Here is a 22,590-nt window from a genome sequence, read left to right on the forward strand (position 1 = left end):
CCGGCGGGTCCAAAACTCCGCCCCCCTATTTGAATACTAGCCACCGCCCACCGGCAGCCTACAGCCAGGTATTGTAAATGAACTGACCGTGCGGCGGGCGGCGTCAGCCAGTAAAACAGACAGGGGAATCAGCTGGGGGCCGGCACAGCTGAGTGAGCGGGCGTTATAAAATTGTGAGCGGGGCCACAATAATTGCTGCGCGGCCGCCCACCCGCGCAGCTTAGAGGGAACACTGCTCACTACGCCCTGAAATAAAAACTTATTAGGGAGGAAAAAATCAAATAAGGCCATTTTGAAGTAGTAAATGAAAGCCTCAGAGTGTGGGACTTACCTTTTTGGGGAGTGGTCCAAACAGATGGAGCTTGCTTAGCAGGATTTTCCATACCTATAGATCAGTTAACATGTTACTTTTTATTGGAGAAACTTTTTAGCATTGGATTATAATTTCACACAGAACATAAATAATCTGTGTTGGCCAAAAATATAGCATTCAAAAATGCTAAATAAAACTTGTAGTACATTCAGCAGTAGTTTGTATAAAGTGCAATTTCTGTTTCCAGATGGTGAGGTATGGTGGTTGGCAAAGTGGCAGATAAAGGCACCTCTGATATGATGTGTTGCTGATGACTCTCCTTTGAACCTGTGGATTTAAGTGTCCACTGTGTAATACATGCTTTCAGTTGGGCTGGCCTGGATGCAAACTAAGAGGATGGGTGTCTGAGCCCTAGTCCCTCACCTGCAGCAAGATCTGTAAAGTTGTGGCTGGCAGGTCACTCTGCTGACTATAAAATGCTGTACATTTTCAGGAAAGCCATATCTTGGGCTTTCCTGAGCTCTTTCTCTCTCTCTCTGGAAGAGTAGAGTATAGTGCTGTTCCCAAATAACCTTAGTAGGAGCTCTAGACTTTGCTTCTTCACTTCACACTATGTACACTAGAACTCCAACTCCTGCCAAGATGGGATGATCAGGGTGGTTAACCTTATCCTCGCCATCTATACCATGTCATGCTGGGTGTACATTACATAACATTGTAAAACATAACTAGTAGTGTTGATCAAGCACCAAAGTGCCCGGGTGTTCTGGCCAATCACATCGTGATGCTTGGGTGCTGGAAGAACCTGAGCTTTAAACCAGGCACCCCCTGCTCTGAAGAATAGAGGCTGGCCGGGTTACGGAAAAAGGTTAGAAATTGATGAAAAAACACCACCAAAATGGCTTGGAAATAGCATGGGGAGGACATCTGGATGCATCTTGGACTCTTATTACCTATGACATGCAATAGACAACCAACACAAAAGGCTATATGCCAAAAGCTAGGTATCTGCAAGCCAACAATCTATCCATGAGACAAATACAGTCAGCACACATTACAATTAGGGTGACAAAAAGTTTTCTGATTGTCCTAACATAATATTCAACAACCTTTCTATACAGTTTTGTCATTTAAACAGATTTGCATAAACATGGGCATATGGGAAAGACATGCAAATGAGCAGAATCTGACTTGTTTTTCAGCTGAATAACCATTTGCATGGAAAATTCACGATAAAAATTTGCGATTACAATATTCGCAATCTACACTGCTCATGAACAGCGCCATCTATTTGATTCATAGTCTTGTCATAAGACTATGAATCCAATAGATGGCGCTGTTCCTGAGTCATGAACAGCACCATCTATTGGAATCATAGTCTTGTCATAAGACTATGAAACCAATAACATATAAAGCATCATCAATCCTTACATAAAAACGCACTACCATGAGACTACATGACAATAAATCCACATGAACTCCGAAATGAGACACTGTACACCTCCAGGAATACCTATAATAAAAAGAAAACTTTAAACCACACCACCTGCATAGAAGGGGGGAGGGTTAGGGGGGGCAAGGGAAATGTTTAGGGAAAGTATTATTGCACTGTTTATATGTGTTTTATCTTTGTTTTCACTGCACATATCTGTAAAAAAGGAATATGAACTGTAATTTGATCCAATATGTACCTTTGAATGTAAATGTTCAAATTATATCAAAATCTAATAAAATGTATTTAAAAAAAAAAGACTATGAAACCAATAGATGGCGCTGTTCATGAGTCATGAACAGCGCCATCTATTGGATTCATAGTCTTGTCATAAGACTATGAAACCAATAGATGGCGCTGTTCATGATTCATGAACAGCGCCATCTATTGGTTTCATAGTCTTATGACAAGACTATGAATCTAATAGATGGCGCTGTTCATGAGTAGTGTTGATCGCGAATATTCTAATCGCAAATTTTTATCGTGAATTTTCCATGCAAATGGTGTTTCAGCTGAAAAACAAGCAGATTCAGCTAATTTGCAAATGCCCACGATTATGCAAATGAGTTTACATGACAACTGTATAGAAAGATTATTGAATATTATGTTAGGACAATAAGAAAACTTTTTGTCACCCTAATGATATTGATCTAGGTCCACAGGTCCACCCAAACCATCCAACAGATATGAAGCAACTTTGAGGCTTACTGGCTCTCAGTCAGATAAGAGCTGGTTTTGAATGTCTCATAGTGCACAAGGCTGCCATTGTAATGTGTGCTGACTGTATCTGTCTCATGGATAGATTGTTGGCTTGCACATACCTGGCTTTTGGCATATAGGCTTTGTGTGGTTGTCTATTGTATGTCATAGGTAATAGGAGTCCAAGATGCATCCAGATGTCCTCCCTATGCTGTTTCCAAACCATTTCAGTAGTGTTTCCATCAATTTCTAACCTTTTTCTGAAAACCAGACACCCTCTCTTCTTCAGAGCATGGGGTGCCTGGTTTACTGCTTGGTTCTCCCATTGATTTTCATTGTGCTCAAACATACACAGTATTCAGCCGAACACTGTGATGTGCTGAGCGTAGCGATGCTCAAGCCAAACTGCTTTTTGGCCAAGCATGCTCACTCAACACTAATAACTAGCCAAACAATTACAGATATTCCCAGGTATGGGGTACTGCACATCCATGGTGCAAGGATGAGTTAACCACTGCGTTAATAATTTTTCTAAAGGTGAAATTGGAGGTGTGGATTTCACTCAAAGCCTGGTTACTGACACATCTTTTTTTTCCCAAGAAAGCCTGTTTAGGGTGAACCATGCCTTGATGCAAATAACTTTCAGAAGACATGTTAAAAGGACAAAATGAGGTGAAAAAGGATTTAAAAAAAGCATCGCTAAAGACCTGGGTATTCATCACTCCACAGTTAGGCCTCATGCACATGACCATCTTTTTGGTCTGTGTCTGATCCGCAGTTTTTGCAGATAGCACACAGACCCACTCATTTCTATGGGTGCACAAAAAAATGTCATCTGTGAGTTGTCCGCTTCTATGAGGCCGGGCCGTAAATGCAGTCAGGAATAGGCTGTTTTTTTACAATGGGTCCCATGAGAATTGCGGGATTCACACAGACTGTGTACTTATTATGTGGATCCGTTAATTGCGGACAACAAAATGGATATAGTCATGTACAGGAGGCTTAGATGAATGTTCTATACAAATGGAAAAAATGCAGGACTGTTACTAATCTGCCTAGGAGTGGCTATCCTGCTCCTATCACTCGAAGAGCACAATAAGCACCTCTAAAAGAGGTAAGAAAGGATCCAAAGCTACAAGCAAAAGACCTACAGAAGATCCTACAAACTTTAATAACCTACAGTACAGACCAAAAGTTTGGACACACCTTTTCATTCAAAGAGTTTTCTTTATTTTCATGACTATGAAGGCATCAAAACTATGAATTAACACATGTGGAATTATATACATAACAGACAAGTGTGAAACAACTGAAAATATGTCATATTCTAGGTTCTTCAAAGTAGCCACCTTTTGCTTCAAGAGGTAGTCCCCTGAAATGGTCTTCCAACAGTCTTGAAGAAGTTCCCAGAGATGCTTAGCACTTGTTGGCCCTTTTGCCTTCACTCTGCGGTCCAGCTCACCCCAAACCATCTCAATTGGGTTCAGGTCCGGTGACTGTGGAGGCCAGGTCATCTGGCGCAGCACCCCATCACTCTCCTTTATGGTCAAATAGCCCTTACTTTCAAAGTTTTCCCAATTTTTCAGCTGACTGACTGACCTTCATCTCTTAAAGTAATGATGGCCACTCGTTTTTCTTTACTTAGCTGCTTTTTTCTTGCCATAATACAAATTCTAACAGTGTATTCAGTAGGACTATCAGCTGTGTATCCACCTGACTTCTCCTCAACGCAACTGATGGTCCCAACCCCATTTATAAGGCAAGAAATCCCACTTATTAAACCTGACAGGGCACACCTGTGAAGTGAAAACCATTTCAGGGGACTACCTCTTGAAGCTCATCAAGAGAATGCCAAGAGTGTGCAAAGCAGTAATCAAAGCAAAAGGTGGCTACTTTGAAGAACCTAGAATATGACATATTTTCAGTTGTTTCACACTTGTTTGTTATGTATATAATTCCACATGTGTTAATTCATAGTTTTGATGCCTTCAGTGTGAATCTACAATTTTCATAGTCATGAAAATAAAGAAAAGTCTTTGAATGAGAAAGTGTGTTCAAACTTTTGGTCTGTACTGTATGTTCACTACTAGGGTATGACCGCACGTTCAGGTTGCTTGATAAAGGTTTGAAAGCCTAAATCATGAATAGATCATAAAAGGAGATCTTTTTGGAATTCATGGCAGGTTATAACTTCCAAAACTACACCAGAAAACATGAACATTGGACCATACCTTTAGAAAAACAATGAACAAGAATTGTGTTCACTGAAGGACACAAGCCGCTGCTGTCCAAAACAAACATTGTGACCCTCTTCGAGTTTGTCTGAGAACACCTGGATGCTCCAGACCACCTATATGCTCCATAAGGCTTCAAGGAAAAGCCTTCTATGGACAGATGAGACAATTTAGCACAAATGCACAATGCTATGCTTGGAGGAAAAAGAACACTGTACAAAAAAAACAATACCGCATCCCAACTGTGAAATAGAGGGAACATCCTGCCTCAGGGCCTAGACATCTTGTGATCATTGAGGGATCAATGAATTCTAAGGTCCTTTGCCTTAATGAGCATGATCAACCCAATTAAAACAGGCATGTTGATGAGTAAAATGATACCCTCCTTTTGTCTCTAGCTGTCGAGATATAATACTTTTTATATTTATGCAAATTACATATTTCAAGCACTGACAGGCTGGCATTGAGCACTGCTACTGCTACATCCCTGTACTCAGTTCACTCCATCCTTTTGATGTCTAGCCCTGTCTTTTGGCTCATGCGCTGTGGCTCACTTAGTTATTGGTGGTCCCGTGTTATTTTGGCATTAGTGTGTTTTAGCTAAATCATACATTTCCCTAGGATTACACGATTTCATCAACGTGCTGTGGCCAATATGTAGGTGCCAACACTCACTGGTTTCAGTGGAGCTTCTGGAGAAGGGAAAGAGTGCTATACAGGGAGAAGAGAATACTTACAGTCCTTTCCATCCTCCCCGTGGCTGCGTTCCTCCACTGTCTGTGAAGCCTCCAGTGCATCCACTTACGGCTGGACTGACATCACTATTATCGGAACTCCCATAGAAGTTAATGGAGAGCTTGCACCTACGGTGTGCTCTTCTTTAAAGGGGATGTCTCATCACAGACAATGGGGGCATATCGCTAGGATATGCCCCCATTGTCTTATAAGGGCAGGTCCCACCGCCGGGACCCACACCTATATTGGGAACGGAGCCCTGCAAGGTGGTGGCTGGAGGACTCTGGTCCAGTCACCACCAAGCACTCTCCCCATAGAAGTGAATGGGAGCACACAGCACATGACCGGCCATTGCTCCCATTCACTTCTATGGGCCAGGTGGAAATAGCCAAGTCAACGCACGTCCATTTTCAGTGGCCCCATAAAAAATTAATTGAGGACGGCTGCGCAAGAGCAATGTGCCCTCCAACACTTTCAGGGCTCCGTTCTCGATATACAGTACAGACCAAAAGTTTGGACACACCTTCTCATTCAAAGACTTTTCTTTATTTTCATGACTATGAAAATTGTAGATTCACACTGAAGGCATCAAAACTATGAATTAACACATGTGGAATTATATACATAACAAACAATTGTGAAACAACTGAAAATATGTCATATTCTAGGTTCTTCAAAGTAGCCACCTTTTGCTTTGATTACTGCTTTGCACACTCTTGGCATTCTCTTGATGAGCTTCAAGAGGTAGACCCCTGAAATGGTTTTCACTTCACAGGTGTGCCCTGTCAGGTTTAATAAGTGGGATTTCTTGCCTTATAAATGGGGTTGGGACCATCAGTTGCGTTGAGGAGAAGTCAGGTAGATACACAGCTGATAGTCCTACTGAATAGACTGTTAGAATTTGTATTATGGCAAGAAAAAAGCAGCTAAGTAAAGAAAAACGAGTGGCCATCATTACTTTAAGAAATGAAGGTCAGTCAGTCAGCAAAAAAATTGGGAAAACTTTGAAAGTAAGGGCTATTTGACCATGAAGGAGAGTGATGGGGTGCTGCGCCAGATGACCTGGCCTCCACAGTCACCGGACCTGAACCCAATCGAGATGGTTTGGGGTGAGCTGGACCGCAGAGTGAAGGCAAAAGGGCCAACAAGTGCTAAGCATCTCTGGGAACTCCTTCAAGACTGTTGGAAGACCATTTCAGGGGACTACCTCTTGAAGCTCATCAAGAGAATGCCAAGAGTGTGCAAAGCAGTAATCAAAGCAAAAGGTGGCTACTTTGAAGAACCTAGAATATGACATATTTTCAGTTGTTTCACACTTGTTTGTTATGTATATAATTCCACATGTGTTAATTCATAGTTTTGATGCCTTCATAGTCATGAAAATAAAGAAACCTCTTTGAATGAGAAGGTGTGTCCAAACTTTTGGTCTGTACTGTAGGTGCGGGTCCCACACCTATCTGGCATTGGTGGTGTCATATCCTAGCGATATGACACCAATATTTGAAATGAGAAAATCCCTTTAAACATGTGATTTAGCCAGAAGTATAAATAATTGACATAGTATAGTATAATACATTATGAAATATTAAGACTAGTGTTGAGCGAAGCGAAGCATGCAAAGTGGAATTCAGTCCAATTTTTGTTGTGCTTCGTTGCAACAAATCAGGTTTTCTTAAAATGCACATGTTAGAAAGTTAGAAAGCCCGGGAACACAAGATCACCCATAATGCCGTGCAGACAGCCGTGCAGACAGGGTGGCCAGACATACGGTTTTAGGTCGGACAGTCCGGTTTTCTGGCTCCCTGTCCTCCGTCCGGCGCAGAGCCTAGACGGACACAGGGATGTCCGCCCTTTCAGTAGCTCACGCTCAGACAGCGGCACTGCGCTGTCTGAGCGTGAGCTGCAGCAACTGACTGAGGCTTCTTTCACCCCCAGTCAGTCACTAGAGCCGCAGACATGACTCCCTGTGGCTGACTGAGGGGGAGAGAATCACCCCGGCTGCCCCAGCTCACCTTCTATTCAGAAAGTTCTTCCCTCTCCTCCCCCCGTTTTTTCCCCAGCCGTCCATGGGGTGGGGTGTGGCTTCACAGAGGCGGGGGCATGGTTTATGGAGGCAGGATTGGATTATCAGTATGGGGGCGTGGCTGGTGAGGTCCGGCTTTCTGTGGTGAAGCCAGTGGCCACCCTACGCATCTGCGCCATTGTCCTGTGAGCTGATTGTAGGGAGAGATGTGACAAGTGCTCATGTGCTAGGGACAGTGTTACTGAAAATGATTAATATTAATATTAGAGAGGGAGAGTGCATGGAGAGTGCAGGGAGACTGCAAAGACAATGCAAGGACAGTGCAGTGATACTTATGCTGCATCAGTTTTATTTTTTACTCATTCCTACATCAGTCATAAATATAATTCAATACAATAAGATGAAAAGCCTTTATTATTCCGGTGCCAGTGTGCCAACCAATACCATCTAGTCTACACCCCTTAGAGTGGCCAGATCTTAATGATGACCATCCTCATCTATTGCTGGCTTTACTTCTTCCAAATCATCCTTCAAAGTCTCCATGTCCTAGAAAAGTCAGCAAGATGCAGAGAGAGGAGGAGCTGGATGTTCCTGGTGACAATTCTCATTGATATTAGATGATGTGATAAAGGAGGAAAAGCAGATGGCAGAAGAAGGGCTCCCACCTGTAGGGCAGGAGAGCGCTGGGATTGGAGAAGTGGGTATGCCAGAGATGATTAATATTCTGTGTTTACTGTCAAATAACCTGCAGGAGATTGCAGGGAAGAACAGCAATAATATGCATATTGTCCCCCCACCTAACCAGCCACTCCATAACAGCAACAGCCCCTGTTTAAAGGTGCCACATGGCCTTTAACATTGAAGAAGGACTATACAGTACAGTGTGGTCTTCATTAATAAATGAAAGGCAGCTGCGAGCTAGTTGGCCGCACGGTTCTTCACAGCAGTTTAGCTGCTCCGTGTGGCCGTATCCTAAGTGGCCTGGGTATACCTGATTTATACCGATTTGTGACAAATTAATTCGTAACTAATCAAATTTCTTGGCTAACTTCGGCAAAGTTGCCAATTTGAATTTTTCAAAACTTTGCTCATCTCTCATTAAGACTATGTAACATATCAAGTCCTATCACTAGCAGTGGCCTGGTGAGTCACTGCACTAACGATTGGGTTGATAGCACTTACTGTTCATCCGTGGTATACAATAACTATAGGGCATGCAGAAGATTTATTCACACCCATACCCTGGAGACTAAGGGGGACCTCTGCCTATATATGAGGAGACAATACTATAAATGACAGGGGCCCTGTTACCGTTTTTTGCACTAGGTTTTCAAGTCATTCTTCTGCTGGAGATACTGAATTGAAATCTCATTGGCATATAATTTAACATTTTGGGCTGTTATTTGGCAAAACGAAAGCAGCAATGTTCTTCACTATAGACGTATTAGAGCTTAGTTTGTCAACGTGTATACATTACGTTTCAAAGCCAGGTCCTCTTTCATAGCATTCTTAATTCTCCTAGTCTTCCTGGAGGGCACAACTGGTGCTGAGTCACAAGGATTGGCGTTCTCATAGTCATCATCATCATCCATATCATTAGTCAAAGTGTTGGCTGGACATAAAGGCAAAGTTGATATAACGTCAGTAATGCTCATTTTACCGTACAAATTACAGTACTTAATGGGGGATAGGATGCCTCCAGCAAGTACAGTAATACATATATAGGTCACCTTCTGCTGCCTCACCTCTGTTCCCTGCGTATTCCCCAGTAAGGGCTTGATCATATAACGTTTTTGCCCTACGTCTAGCATGTACATCAGGAAACCTCCTGATGTATACGCTAAATGTGTACATAGGGCTCCATTAGTCAGACAGAGGCCAAAAGAGTATCATCAGTATACAGCAACAAAACAGTATGTGGGGGGGACATATGCCACCATATGCCTATACAGTGATATACTTTTGAGCCTTCCATCAGAGGTATATGTTTTAAGTCCTCCAGACCTACCTTTCTGATAGAAGGCTCAAAAGTCAAAATGTGATGTGAACAGGCTCTAAGATGTGTATTAATGTACCTAATTGCTGATTTTCAAATACGTTTTCTAAACCAGGCATCCCCTTGAATTGGAAAAAATGTAGGAAAGTCTAGAATTGCCCAGCTATCAATAAAGATTGTCATTTCAATGACTTCGGTGAGAGTAGTGATGCAGTAACCAGCTCCGTTCACCACCCAATGGGCAGAGCTGTGTATTTCCGGCTCCAGAAGCTGGAGCTATACTGAAACAGTTGCATGGCAGGGTGCGGAGTGTCATACTCCAACAATCAGATGTTGATGGCCTAACTGAGGATAGGCCATCAATAACAAAATCCTGGACAACGCCTTTAAGGACGCAGCCTATCAGGACCTTCAGGAGGTGGTGTTTTTTTCATTTTTTCATCCACAATCCGGAACGTTTCTATTATTTTTACACTGATGTAAATTGGAATATTTGGCCAACAATGGTCCATAAGGCCCCTTGTGATTGCAAATAAGCAAATATTTCAAACTGGCCAATAACCTGACGTATGAACTCTTCACTAAAAGCTGGTTGAGCATCATTATATCTGGAAAGGATTTTGTGAGGCACTTTGGTGAGAATGGCACGTCTTGCTTGATCGGCCACCCAGAATGTGTTTTTCCTGTCCTAAAGCAATGTGCAACCTTTGTAGGACAGAAATAGATTGTCTCAAAGGAGAGGTTAAAATTGGCAAATATATTTACTGTAAGAAATGCTCAGCTTGAACAATTTATTTTCGGTTTGTTCAACTAAGGGTACTTTCACACTAGCGTTTAAAAAAATTCCAGCAGGCAGTTCTGGAAATCCACATGCAAATGGATATCATTTGTTTTCGGATCCGGATGAGGATCCGTCTGACAAATGCATTGAAATATCGGATCCGTCTCTCCGGTGTAATCCGGAAAAATACAGATCTGTATTTATTTTTTTCACCTTTTTAAAGGTCTGCGCAATCCGTCATTGCGGAAATTTCCTGCACACTTGGTACCGGATCCGGCATTAATACATTTCAATGGAAATAAATGCCTGATCCGGCAATCCGGCAAGTGTTCCGGAATTTTGGCCTGATAAAATACTGCAAAAGGGACGGAACGGAGGACATCCTGATGCATACTGAACGGATTGCTTTCCATTCAGAATGCATTAGGACAAAACTGGTTCTTTTCCGGTATTGAGACCCTATGACGGAGCTCAATAACGGAAAACTTTAATGCTAGTGTGAAAGTAGCCTAAGAAATATTTAAATCGCACTGCTCTGGTATGTGAGGGTGAAGACAATCCAACAGTGAGAAGAACCTATCTGCTTCTGTCTCCATGTTTCTAGCTTGTAGTTTAGTGGCCGCAATTGCGGACAAGAATAGGACATGTTCTATTTTTTTCCAGAGGTGCGGACCGGAAGATCGGGGGCGCGCTTCGGAAATGCGGATGCGGAGAGCACATAGTGTGCTCTCCGCATCCATTCCGTCCCCATAGAGAATGAATGGGTCCGCACCCGTTCCGGATATTTGCGGACCCTATCTACGGACGTGTGAATGGAGCCTAAGTTGTTGTTTTTTTCAATTTCATTCATACAGCTAAGAAAAAGAAATTATATATCTTATTAGATGCCATAAACTCCATTGTTCACATGATTCCACTTCTGGTTTGTATTGAACGTTCAACTCTTTCAACCATTCTTCACGCTGCTCAGTTTCTTATGTTGTTACTGTATCTACAAACCGGATTCCAAAAAAGTTGGGACACTAAACAAATTGTGAATAAAAACTGAATGCAATGATGTGGAGATGGCAAATGTCAATATTTTATTTGTAATAGAACGTAGATGACAGATCAAACATTTTATCCGAGTAAATGTATCATTTTAAAGGAAAAATACGTTGATTCAAAATTTCACGGTGTCAACAAATCCCCAAAAAGTTGGGACAAGTAGCATAACGAAGAGCTGGAAGACCAATTAACACTAATTAGGTCAATTGGCAACATGATTGGGTATAAAAAGAGCTTCTCAGAGTGGCAGTGTCTCTCAGAAGCCAAGATGGGTAGAGGATCACCAATTCCCACAATGTTGTGCAGAAAGATAGTGGAGCAATATCAGAAAGGTGTTACCCAGCGAAAAATTGCAAAGACTTTGCATCTATCATCATCAACTGTGCATAACATCATCCGAAAATTCAGAGAATCTGGAACAATCTCTGTGCGTAAGGGTCAAGGCCGTAAAACCATACTGGATGTCTGTGATCTCCGGGCCCTTAAACGACACTGCACCACAAACAGGAATGCTACTGTAAAGGAAATCACAGAATGGGCTCAGGAATACTTCCAGAAACCATTGTCAGTGAACACAATCCACCGTTGCCAGCTGAAACTCTACAGTGCAAAGAAGAAGCCATTTCTAAGCAAGATCCACAAGCTCAGGCGTTTTCACTGGGCCAGGGATCATTTAAAATGGAGTGTGGCAAAATGGAAGACTGTTCTGTGGTCAGACGAGTCACGATTCGAAGTTCTTTTTGGAAATCTGGGACGCCATGTCATCCGGACCAAAGAGGACAAGGACAACCCAAGTTGTTATCAATGCTCAGTTCAGAAGCCTGCATCTCTGATGGTATGGGGTTGCATGAGTGCGTGTGGCATGGGCAGCTTGCATGTCTGGAAAGGCACCATCAATGCAGAAAAATATATTCAGGTTCTAGAACAACAAATGCTCCCATCCAGACGTCATCTCTTTCAGGGAAGACCCTGTATTTTTCAACAAGATAATGCCAGACCACATTCTGCATCAATCACAACATCATGGCTGCGTAGGAGAAGGATCCGGGTACTGAAATGGCAAGTCTGCAGTCCAGATCTTTCACCTATAGAGAACATTTGGTGCATCATAAAGAGGAAGGTGCAACAAAGAAGGCCCAAGACGATTGAACAGTTAGAGGCCTGTATTAGACAAGAATGGGAGAGCATTCCTATTTCTAAACTTGAGAAACTGGTCTCCTCGGTCCCCAGACGTCTGTTGAGTGTTGTAAGAAGAAGGGGAGATGCCACACAGTGGTGAAAATGGCCTTGTCCCAACTTTTTGGGGATTTGTTGACACCATAAAATTCTGATTCAACACATTTTTCCCTTTAAAATGGTACATTTTCTCAGTTTAAACTTTTGTTCAGTGATTTATGTTCTATTCTGAATAAAATATTAGAAGTTGGTACCTCCACATCATTGCATTCAGTTTTTATTCACGATTTGTATAGTGTCCCAACTTTTTTGGAATCCGGTTTGTATATAATCATCTCTTGGGTAACTATCCCAAAAAATACAAAGACTAATTACCTCTTTCATGGCAGGGCATATGCCTTACCAACCCTCCATTCAAACTCCTCCAGAACAGTGGGCTTGGAACACCCATTCTAGTGATCAATGGAGGTCCTAGTTGTACGACCCCCAGTAATCATGCATGTATCCTCTATTCTGTGGCTAGGTGATACATGTGGTCATGGCATAACCCCTTTAAAGCTTCTGGACCCTAATCAGGCTTTGACAGCATTGTGTACAGTAGCTTCTTGTGATGACTCTCCTTGGTGTTCCATATAGAGCCCAAAGAATCTATCTGAACCTTAAAATGCCTGATTACACCCATTATACCGTACCTACATAACATGCTGGAGTCAGAAGCTTGTTCCCCTTGGAGATGAGCCTTAATCCCTATTCCCTGTTGAAGCTCATGTACAGGAGGAGGATTATGGGCAGCTTAAAAGGTATCAGATTTTTTATGGTCAGCTTTCTATACATCCAGAGAACTGAGCAGAAACAAATTGAAACAAAGAGGCACAGGCGTTCAATGGAACGCTTCTGCACTCATGATTTAGTGCTTGGCGAATGCACTAACCAACAAGAGAAACCTCTCATGTCACTATAATCTGCCAAAAGTTTTAAAAAATGATTGGCATAGTCACACTTGTCAGATTTGTTGCAGAACCTTCTTAATTACAGTAGGTCCGCTCGTCTGAATTGGTTGTTCCTGCATGATGATCGTGGATTTCTGCAGGCCCCATTCAGAAACAAATCTTCCATGTGTGAAAATACAGTTAAAGAAATGTAAGGATATGGAACACATCTGGAGGACCTGCTTGCCTTTTTGTTGGTGGGCAGAAGCCCATCAAGCGCCTGCATTGGCAGAGCTTGCTTGTGTGTTCTGAGTGGTGAGAGGGCAGACACTTTTGGTCAGTGGCGTAACTAGAACTGACTAGACCCCACAGAAAATTTTTGAACGGTCCTTCCCCAGCAACTTCTTTGAAACCCCCTTCTCCCGTGCAACCCTCACTCCTGTGGCTAGTCAAGATCATTCTCTCAGACTACACCCGGCAGCCGCTTCATCCGTTTCCTACACTGTCACCGTATGTAATGTTGAGGGGCCCCTGACAATAAAATCTTTCAGTCCTCCTCCTGAGTGGGCCCCATCTGAGTTTGGGCCCCAAAGCAGTTGCTTCCCCTATAGCTAAGCCCCTGCCTTCGGTGTTGGCTTGTCTCACTTGAAAATAAAGGATTGGGAATGTTGTGTGTAGTAGCTTCTTGTGATGACGCTCCTTGGTGTACCATGTAGAGCCCAAAGAATATATTGGAACCTTAAAATGCCTGATTACCACCATTGTACTGTACCTGTGTAACATGCTGGATTATAAATGTCAGATCCTTTGTTCCCGGAGGAGATAAGTCTAATTTGTATGGTCACCCTAAGGCTAGGTCTACACGACGACATTTGTCGCGCGACAGATAGGGCACAACTACACTGCAACATTTGTCGTGCAACATTTTGTTGCACCAATGTCGCGCAACAATTTTATAATGGCAGTCTATGGTCTCGCAATAATTGCCTAATAATTTGATTTTTATTGGATTAATTTATCACAGAAGTTTAACATAAATTGCTATTCGGAATTAGTGACTTTTAAAAATACCTTTATTTTGTTATAGTGCGGGTATAGGTATGTTCATACCAAAAAAGGTGTACTACAATTTCAAAAGGATTTATATATAAAATTCTTTTGACAGGGGAGTAGTGACCCCTGGTTAACACATATGCTAGTGACACAAAAAAACTGTCAATCGATTCAGGCGGATCGAGGATTAAATCGAAAAATAGTACACGGTCTGAGGAGGGCAGGGCAGACAGGATGCTTACCCTAAAAGCCCTAAAAACTGCTCAGCCCAGGGTAACCCCCTGATGGTGGAGGTTCCCTGTCCCCGAACCTAGGACTGTCAAATCCCTAGATTAACCCTAACCAGGGAAAGATAATAGAAATACAGTGACAGTATCAAAAAATATAATTATACACCGGAGGGGACCGGTGGTTAAGATGGCCAAGGTCACCACCCCTCCTCTCCGGAATCCAAGAATAAATATAAACAAGTGGGTGGCAGGGGGTCCAGATGCTCTGTGGATCACCATTCCACTCCAATACACAGTACGCACGTTTTTAAAAAAATATGCCAATCTTATAACACAAACCTCAACGCGTTTCACCTGTATAGAAACAGGCTCATCAGGAGGTAGGTAAACATTTGGACAGAGTCCAGCAAAGATGTAGATGTGACCAATGATACAAAAAAATGACAATATAATTAAACCGATACTTAGCTATAGATGGTCAATGGAGGGAGCGTAGATATAGTATTACCAAGGGCAGGATAACTACATCAACACGTGATACCTAGAAAAAAATTAGTATAAAGGGGACACTTCAGTATAAGATATAATAATCAATCACAGCTCAGTAGATAACTCTCAGGAGATTTAAAAAGTATAGCAAGACTTACATAGTGCTGGTGCTGGCCAAGACTCCCCCAGTAGCCTGCTTTGGGCCCAGGTAGAATGCCAGTCAATATAAAACCCATTTATAGGGTCTGGTCGATGCGTCCGGACGCCGGAAAAAGCACTTCCGGTCTCCTGGAACGCATAATGGAACGCAAAGGACTTCCGGTCCGCGTCACTTCCGGTGCCGTGGAACGCATCGTGAGCCGCATAGGGCCCGATGCCGGCGCCGGAGGACAGCAGAGGCCGTGCTAACGATGCAGAATTTGTAATGGGTGTTTAGATGGGAAGAATGGCCAGCATGTTAACACTGAGAGTGACGGCTGTGAGAAAGTATGTCCACAATAAAACTGTGCTGACGGATCAGCAAAAATATACCCTGGGGGCACAGTTGTTAAAAGAAACCCATAGTAACAGCCCCCAGAGAGGACAGACAAGAATCACAGAGCAGACAGGATGTATAAGATATCTATCATGATGGGTGACAACCTGCCTCTTTATTGATATTGATAAAATTTAGGAGGTAACAGGTAGTATTTACAGATATGGGGGAATCAGTCTTGAGTACCCCCTTTTTTTAAATAAAATGTGGTGCTTTTCGCACTGATCGGCACAGAGACCATGGGTCACATACCAGTGATACTGAGAAAATAAACTTACTGAGGAGCGTCATGGATTTAAACACAGGACAAGGAGGATATTAAATAAAGCAAGCGAAATTGAGTCTTTCATTGAGACCGAGGGGGGACTGGGATTGGAAACGGTAAATCCAGGAGGACTCCTTTTGAAGAATCCTTCTGTCCCAGTCGCCCCTCCTCTCAGGAAAGGGGACCACCTCCAACACCGAGAAAAGAGCAGAGCTCACATCTCCTTTGTGGCAATTATTAAAATGATGAGCCACCGGGGTATCCTTTAATTTTTTAATATCGTTCAGATGTTCACAGATTCTTCTCCGTAATTCCCTCTTGGTTTTGCCAATGTAGTCCAGGGGACAGCTACATTGGCAAATATATACTACGCCTTTGGTTTTGCAATTGGCGAAATCACGAATCGCAAAGGATCGTTGGGTTACCGAGCACGTTATTGTTTTAGATGGGTTTATGAAGTTACACGCTTTGCAGGAACCACACTTAAAGACACCAAGGGGCCTACGGTCTAGCCATGTGCCTTCTCTCTTTGGGCCCTCATAATGGCTATGGACTAAACGATCTCGCAGGCTTCTCCCTTTACGGTAAGTTACCTGCGGATAGTCCCTAATTACCTGTGTGAGGTCAGGGTCCATAGTTAAAATTGCCCAGTGCCTTCTAAGTATAGACACCACTTCACCATTACCAGAGTCAAAAGTAGAGATGAGACGTATCAGGTGGTCGTCTGTATCTCTCAATCTTGGTATCAGGAGCTCGTCTCTTTTCTTAGACTCTGCAAACTGAAAGGAGTCCCTAAGGATCCTGGCAGGATAACCCCTTTCACTCAGTCTCTTCCTGAGCTTTGCTGACTCTTGGTAAAAGTTGCCTCCCGACGAGCAATTTCTGCGGACTCGCAGATATTGTCCCCTTGGGATACCCTTTTTGACCGCGGTGGGGTGATGGCTCTCCCAATGGAGGATACTGTTAGTTGCCGTGGGTTTCCGAAAAACAGATGTATTTAAGGTACCCTCTATTTTACTCACCACCACGTCCAAAAAGGTAATCTGCTCTAATTGGGTTTCATAGGTGAAGCTCAAGCCGATCTCATTGTGATTGAGGGTATCAATGAAACTGTGGAAAGCTGGAATACTTCCTTCCCAGATCAGGAAGACATCGTCTATATAACGAGTCCAAAAAGAGATGTTCTCACTCCACCATGGGTGCTGATCTGGGAAGACGACGGTATCCTCCCACCAGCCCAGGAGGAGATTCGCATACGTGGGGGCACAGGAATTCCCCATCGCGGTCCCCCTGAGCTGGTGGTAGAAGGAGCCCTTAAAAAGGAAAAAATTATGTGTTAGAATATATTCCAGTAGTTGCAAGATGAAACCATTATGTGCACTAAACTGGGTTCCTCTCGTATTCAGATAGTAATTCACAGCTAAAATTCCCATGTCGCACTTCAACACGCGACATGCTGCGACTGCGACATGCATGTTGCATGTTGCAGTGCGACACCATAGACTGCCATTATAAAAATAGGCACGCGACATTGGTGCAACAAAATGTCGCGCAACAAATGTCGTCGTGTAGACCTAGCCTAACACTACAAAATACGTACACACAAAAATACAAAAAAAAAAAACAACAGCTGTCCCGGTTACACAAGTGTCTAAGAAAAAAACATGATTCTTACCGGCATTTATCCAATGGTTCTTATTCCTCCTCAACTCCCCAAAAACAATAACTATAAGTTTAAAATAAAAAATGCTTTCCATACCTTGTTTAGATCTTCCCATTGAATTCCCATACAAGTTCTGCATTTTTGCCCCTTGACGTCTGATAATCGTTATGAGTTAGGAATGGATAACCTTTATATGAGAAGATGACTGTCAGACCACATTCAAATAATCAACCCACAACCAAACTTCCCCTTCCCAGCCCAGATATTTGGTGATTGTGTTGTGGCGGTTTATCGGCATGTACAGTAAATGTGTATTTTGTGGGTTTATAATGCTATTACAAAGCTTACTTTCGCTTCCTCTACAAGACCATCAGAGCAGAACTATACCCACACCCAACTAGAAACAACTCTACAAGGAATTATTTTTTCATTATATTTAGGCAGTCAGTACTGAAGCGGTTTTGGTCTTAAAGGAAATGTTTACCACTGAGCACCATTTTTTTTTAATCTAAGGCTACTTTCACACTTGCGTTGCTGGGTTACGGCAGGCAGTTCCGTCGTCGGAACTGCCTGCCGGATACGGCAATCTGTATGCAAACGGATACCATTTGTAGACGGATCCGGATGCGGATTCATCTAACAAATGCATTGCAATACCGGATCCGTCTCTCCGGTTGTCATCCGGAAAAACGGATCCGGTATTTATCTTTTTCACATTTTTTAAAGGTCTGCGCATGCCGGAACACTTGGGGCCGGATCCGGCATTAATGCATTTCAATGGAAAATAATGCCAGATCCGGCATTCCGGCAAGTGTTCCGGAATTATGGCCGGAGAAAATACAGAGCATGCTGCAGAATTTTCTCCGGCCAAATACCGTAAGAGTGACTGAACTGAAGACATCCTGATGCATACAGAACAGAATGCACCCCATTCAAAATGCATGGGGATAAAACTGATCAGTTTTTTTTCCGGTATTGAGCCACTAGGACGGAAATCAATACCGGAAAAGAATAACGCTAGTGTGAAAGTACCCTAAGTCCAAAATGATGTGATATTTTTAATTAACTGTTAAATTGCTTCAGATATCTTCATAGCGATCAGGGCTCCAAATCTGTTCCACAGATACACTTTTAACTCAAAACTAATGCTAAGGAAAACTGTCCAATGCCGTGATCAGCTATAAATGCGGCATCTGAGGGGTACAATGATTGTGGGCGCAGCGATCACAGCTCCCTGTCATTGCACCCACTACTTACAAAGACGAAGCACATTTGTCACAAAGCAAATTTTTTTTGTAAAATTCGGCGGAGCAGCCAAATTTTATTTTTTAATACTTCACTCATCTCTAACAGCAACCAATCAGTTTTATCCTTTCATTTTTATTTTTTTTTTGAAAATGGGAATTTGATTGGTTGCTATGGACACGTAAGTTTTGCTAAATCTTTCCCCCCAGTAAGCTCCTAGAGTCACCCGCGATCCCAGGGAGGCTCGTTCCTTTCACCCACCTGCCATTGGCTGCTTTCCTCAACACCGTATGTTTTCATCCGCACATGGGGAGAAGCAGCTGGGGCTGTGCGGGGACCAGGAGCGAAGTGGGGAGTGGGGAGCCAGGTAAGTAGAATCAGTGTGAGGGGCCCGTTTGTGAATTCAAAATAGGTCTTAATAATTGTCCTCTATGAAGCTTTGGTGTACACAATTTATCACAAAGGCCTCTCTGACAGTAAAGACCTCTTTCTCAGGGACGTAGCTAGAAGTTACTGGGCCCCACAGCAAATTTTTGTATGCTCCCCCGTGCTTCACAACTCCCCTCTCCTGTGTAAACCCCACCCCTTTGGCTAGTCACGATCTAGACCAGACCAGGCTGCCACGCTATCCTTTTCCTATATAATATACACTGCTCAAAAAAATAAAGGGAACACTTAAACAACACAATGTAACTCCAAGTCAATCACACTTCTGTGAAATCAAACTGTCCACTTAGGAAGCAAAACTGAGTGACAATCAATTTCACATGCTGTTGTGCAAATGGGATAGACAACAGGTGGAAATTATAGGCAATTAGCAAGACACACCCAATAAAGGAGTGGTTCTGCAGGTGGTGACCACAGACCACTTCTCAGTTCCTATGCTTCCTGGCTGATGTTTTGGTCACTTTTGAATGCTGGCGGTGCTTTCACTCTAGTGGTAGCATGAGACGGAGTCTACAACCCACACAAGTGGCTCAGGTAGTGCAGCTTATCCAGGATGGCACATCAATGCGAGCTGTGGCAAGAAGGTTTGCTGTGTCTATCAGCGTAGTGTCCAGAGCATGGAGGCGCTACCAGGAGACAGGCCAGTACATCAGGAGACATGGAGGAGGCCGTAGGAGGGCAACAACCCAGCAGCAGGACCGCTACCTCCACCTTTGTGCAAGGAGGAACAGGAGGAGCACTGCCAGAGCCCTGCAAAATGACCTCCAGCAGGCCACAAATGTGCATGTGTCTGCTCAAACGGTCAGAAACAGACTCCATGAGGGTGATATGAGGGCCCGACGTCCACAGGTGGGGGTTGTGCTTACAGCCCAACATCGTGCAGGACGTTTGGCATTTTCCAGAGAACACCAAGATTGGCAAATTCGCCACTGGCGCCCTGTGCTCTTCACAGATGAAAGCAGGTTCACACTGAGCACATGTGACAGACATGAGACCATATGCCGGTGCGGTTGGCCCTGGGTTCCTCCTAATGCAAGACAATGCTAGACCTCATGTGGCTGGAGTGTGTCAGCAGTTCCTGCAAGACGAAGGCATTGATGCTATGGACTGGCCCGCTCCCCAGACCTGAATCCAATTGAGCACATCTGGGACATCATGTCTCGCTCTATCCACCAACGTCACGTTGCACCACAGACTGTCCAGGAGTTGGCAGATGCTTTAGTCCAGGTCTGGGAGGAGATCCCTCAGGAGACCGTCCGCCACCTCATCAGGAGCATGCACAGGCATTGTAGGGAGGTCATACAGGCACGTGGATGCCACACACACTACTGAGCCTCATTTTGACTTGTTTTAAGGACATTACATCAAAGTTGGATCAGCCTGTAGTGTGTTTTTCCACTTTAATTTTGAGTGTGACTCCAAATCCAGACCTCCATGGGTTGAAAAATTTGATTTCCATTTTTTAATTTTTGTGTGATTTTGTTGTCAACACAGTCAACTATGTAAAGAACAAAGTATTTCAGAAGAATATTTAATTAACTCAGATCTAGGATGTGTTATTTTTGTGTTCCCTTTATTTTTTTGAACAGTATATATATATATATATATATATATATATATACAGTGGATATAAAAAGTCTACACACCCCTTTTAAAATGTCCGGTTTCTGTGATGCAAAAAAAATGTGACAAAGATAAATCATTTCCGAACTTTTTCCACCTTTAATGTGACCTATAAACTGTACAACTTAACTGAAAAACAAACTGAAATCTTTTAGGTAGAGGGAAGAAAACATATGAAAATAAAATAATATGGTTGCATAAGTGTGCACACCCTTAAACTAATACTTTGTTGAAGCACCTTTTGATTTTATTACAGCACTCAGTCTTTTTGGGTATAAGTCTATCAGCATGGCACATTTTGACTTGGCAAAAAACACTCCAAATCTGTCAGATTGCGAGGACATCTCCTGTGCACAGCCCTCTTCAGATCACCCCACAGATTTTCAATCGGATTCAGGTCTGGACTCTGGCTGGGCCATTCCAAAACTTTAATCTTCTTCTGGTGAAACCATTCCTTTGTTGATTTGGATGTATGCTTTGGGTCGTTGTCATGCTGAAAGATGAAGTTCCTCTTCATGTTCAGCTTTCTAACAGAAGCCTGAAGGTTTTGTGCCAATATTGACTGGTATTTGGAACTGTTCATAATTCCCTCTAGCTTAACTAATGCCCCAGTTCAAGCTGAAGAAAAACAGCCCCTTGGCATGATGCTGAAACCACCATGCTTCACTGTGGGTATGGTGTTTTATTTGGTGATGGGCAGTGTTGTTTTTGCGGCAAACATATCTTTTGGAATTATGGCCAAAAAGTTCAACCTTGGTTTCATCAGACCATAACACCCTTTCCCACATGCTTTTGGGAGACTTCAGATATGTTTTTGCAAAATGTAGCCTGGCTTGGATGTTTTTCTTAGTAAGAAAAGGCTTTCGTCTTGCCACTCTACCCCATAGCCCAGACATATGAAGAACACGGGAGATTGTTGTCACATGTACCACACAGCCAGTACTTGCCAGATATTCCTGCTGCTCCTTTAATGTTGCTGCAGGCCTCTTGGTAGCCTCCCAGACCAGTTTTCTTCTCGTCTTTTCATCAATTTTGGAGGGACGTCCAGTTCTTGGTAATGTCACTGTTGTGCCATATTTTCTCCACTTGATATCTGTCTTCACTGTGTTCCATGGTATATCTAATGCCTTGGAAATTCTTTTGTACCCTTCTCCTGACTGATACCTTTTAACAATGAGATCCCTTTGATGCTTTGGAAGCTCTCTGTGGACCATGGCTTTTTCTGTGGGATGCGACTAAGAAAATTTCAGGAAAGACCAACTAGAGCAGCTGCACTTTATTTGGGGTTAATCAGAGGCACTTTAAATGATGGCAGGTGTATGCTGACTCCTATTTAACAGGATTTTGAATGTGATTGCTTAATTCTGAACACAGCTACATCCCCAGTTATAAGAGGGTGTGCACACTTATGCAACCCCATTATTTTAGTTTTATATTTTTTCTTCCCTCTACCTAAAAGATTTCAGTTTGTTTTTCAATTGAGTTGTACAGTTTATAGGTCACATTAAAGGTGGAAAAAGTTCTCAAATGATTTATCTTTGTCTATTTTTTTTACAGCACAGAAACCTGACATTTTAACAGGGGGGTGTAGACTTTTTATATCCACTGTATATAC

The 22,590-nt window shown here is 42.9% G+C and overlaps 1 protein-coding gene across 9 annotated transcripts in view; it reads right to left on the reverse strand.

Annotated features, from left to right (window-relative positions):
* LOC120986238 (CD209 antigen-like protein C) overlaps positions 1-17,873 on the reverse strand; it is a 69,097-nt gene extending 51,224 nt beyond the window's left edge. For 8 of the 9 annotated variants that reach the window (XR_005775658.1, XR_005775659.1, XM_040414698.1 and 5 more), the window contains exons 1-3: positions 17,757-17,873; positions 8,974-9,108; positions 332-385 (exon numbers count right to left, since the gene is read on the reverse strand). Coding sequence is in view for 7 of the 9 variants with exons in the window: in XM_040414698.1 (XP_040270632.1) it covers positions 332-385; positions 8,974-9,108; positions 17,757-17,799 (232 nt within the window). In the remaining 2 variants the exon portion in view is untranslated. The remainder of the gene's footprint in view (positions 1-331; positions 386-8,973; positions 9,109-17,756) is intronic. The other variant, XM_040414700.1, reaches the window with a different exon arrangement.
* Positions 17,874-22,590: the final 4,717 nt, after the last annotated feature.

Source organism: Bufo bufo, chromosome 1, assembly GCF_905171765.1.
Source record: "Bufo bufo chromosome 1, aBufBuf1.1, whole genome shotgun sequence".
NCBI lineage: Eukaryota > Metazoa > Chordata > Amphibia > Anura > Bufonidae > Bufo > Bufo bufo.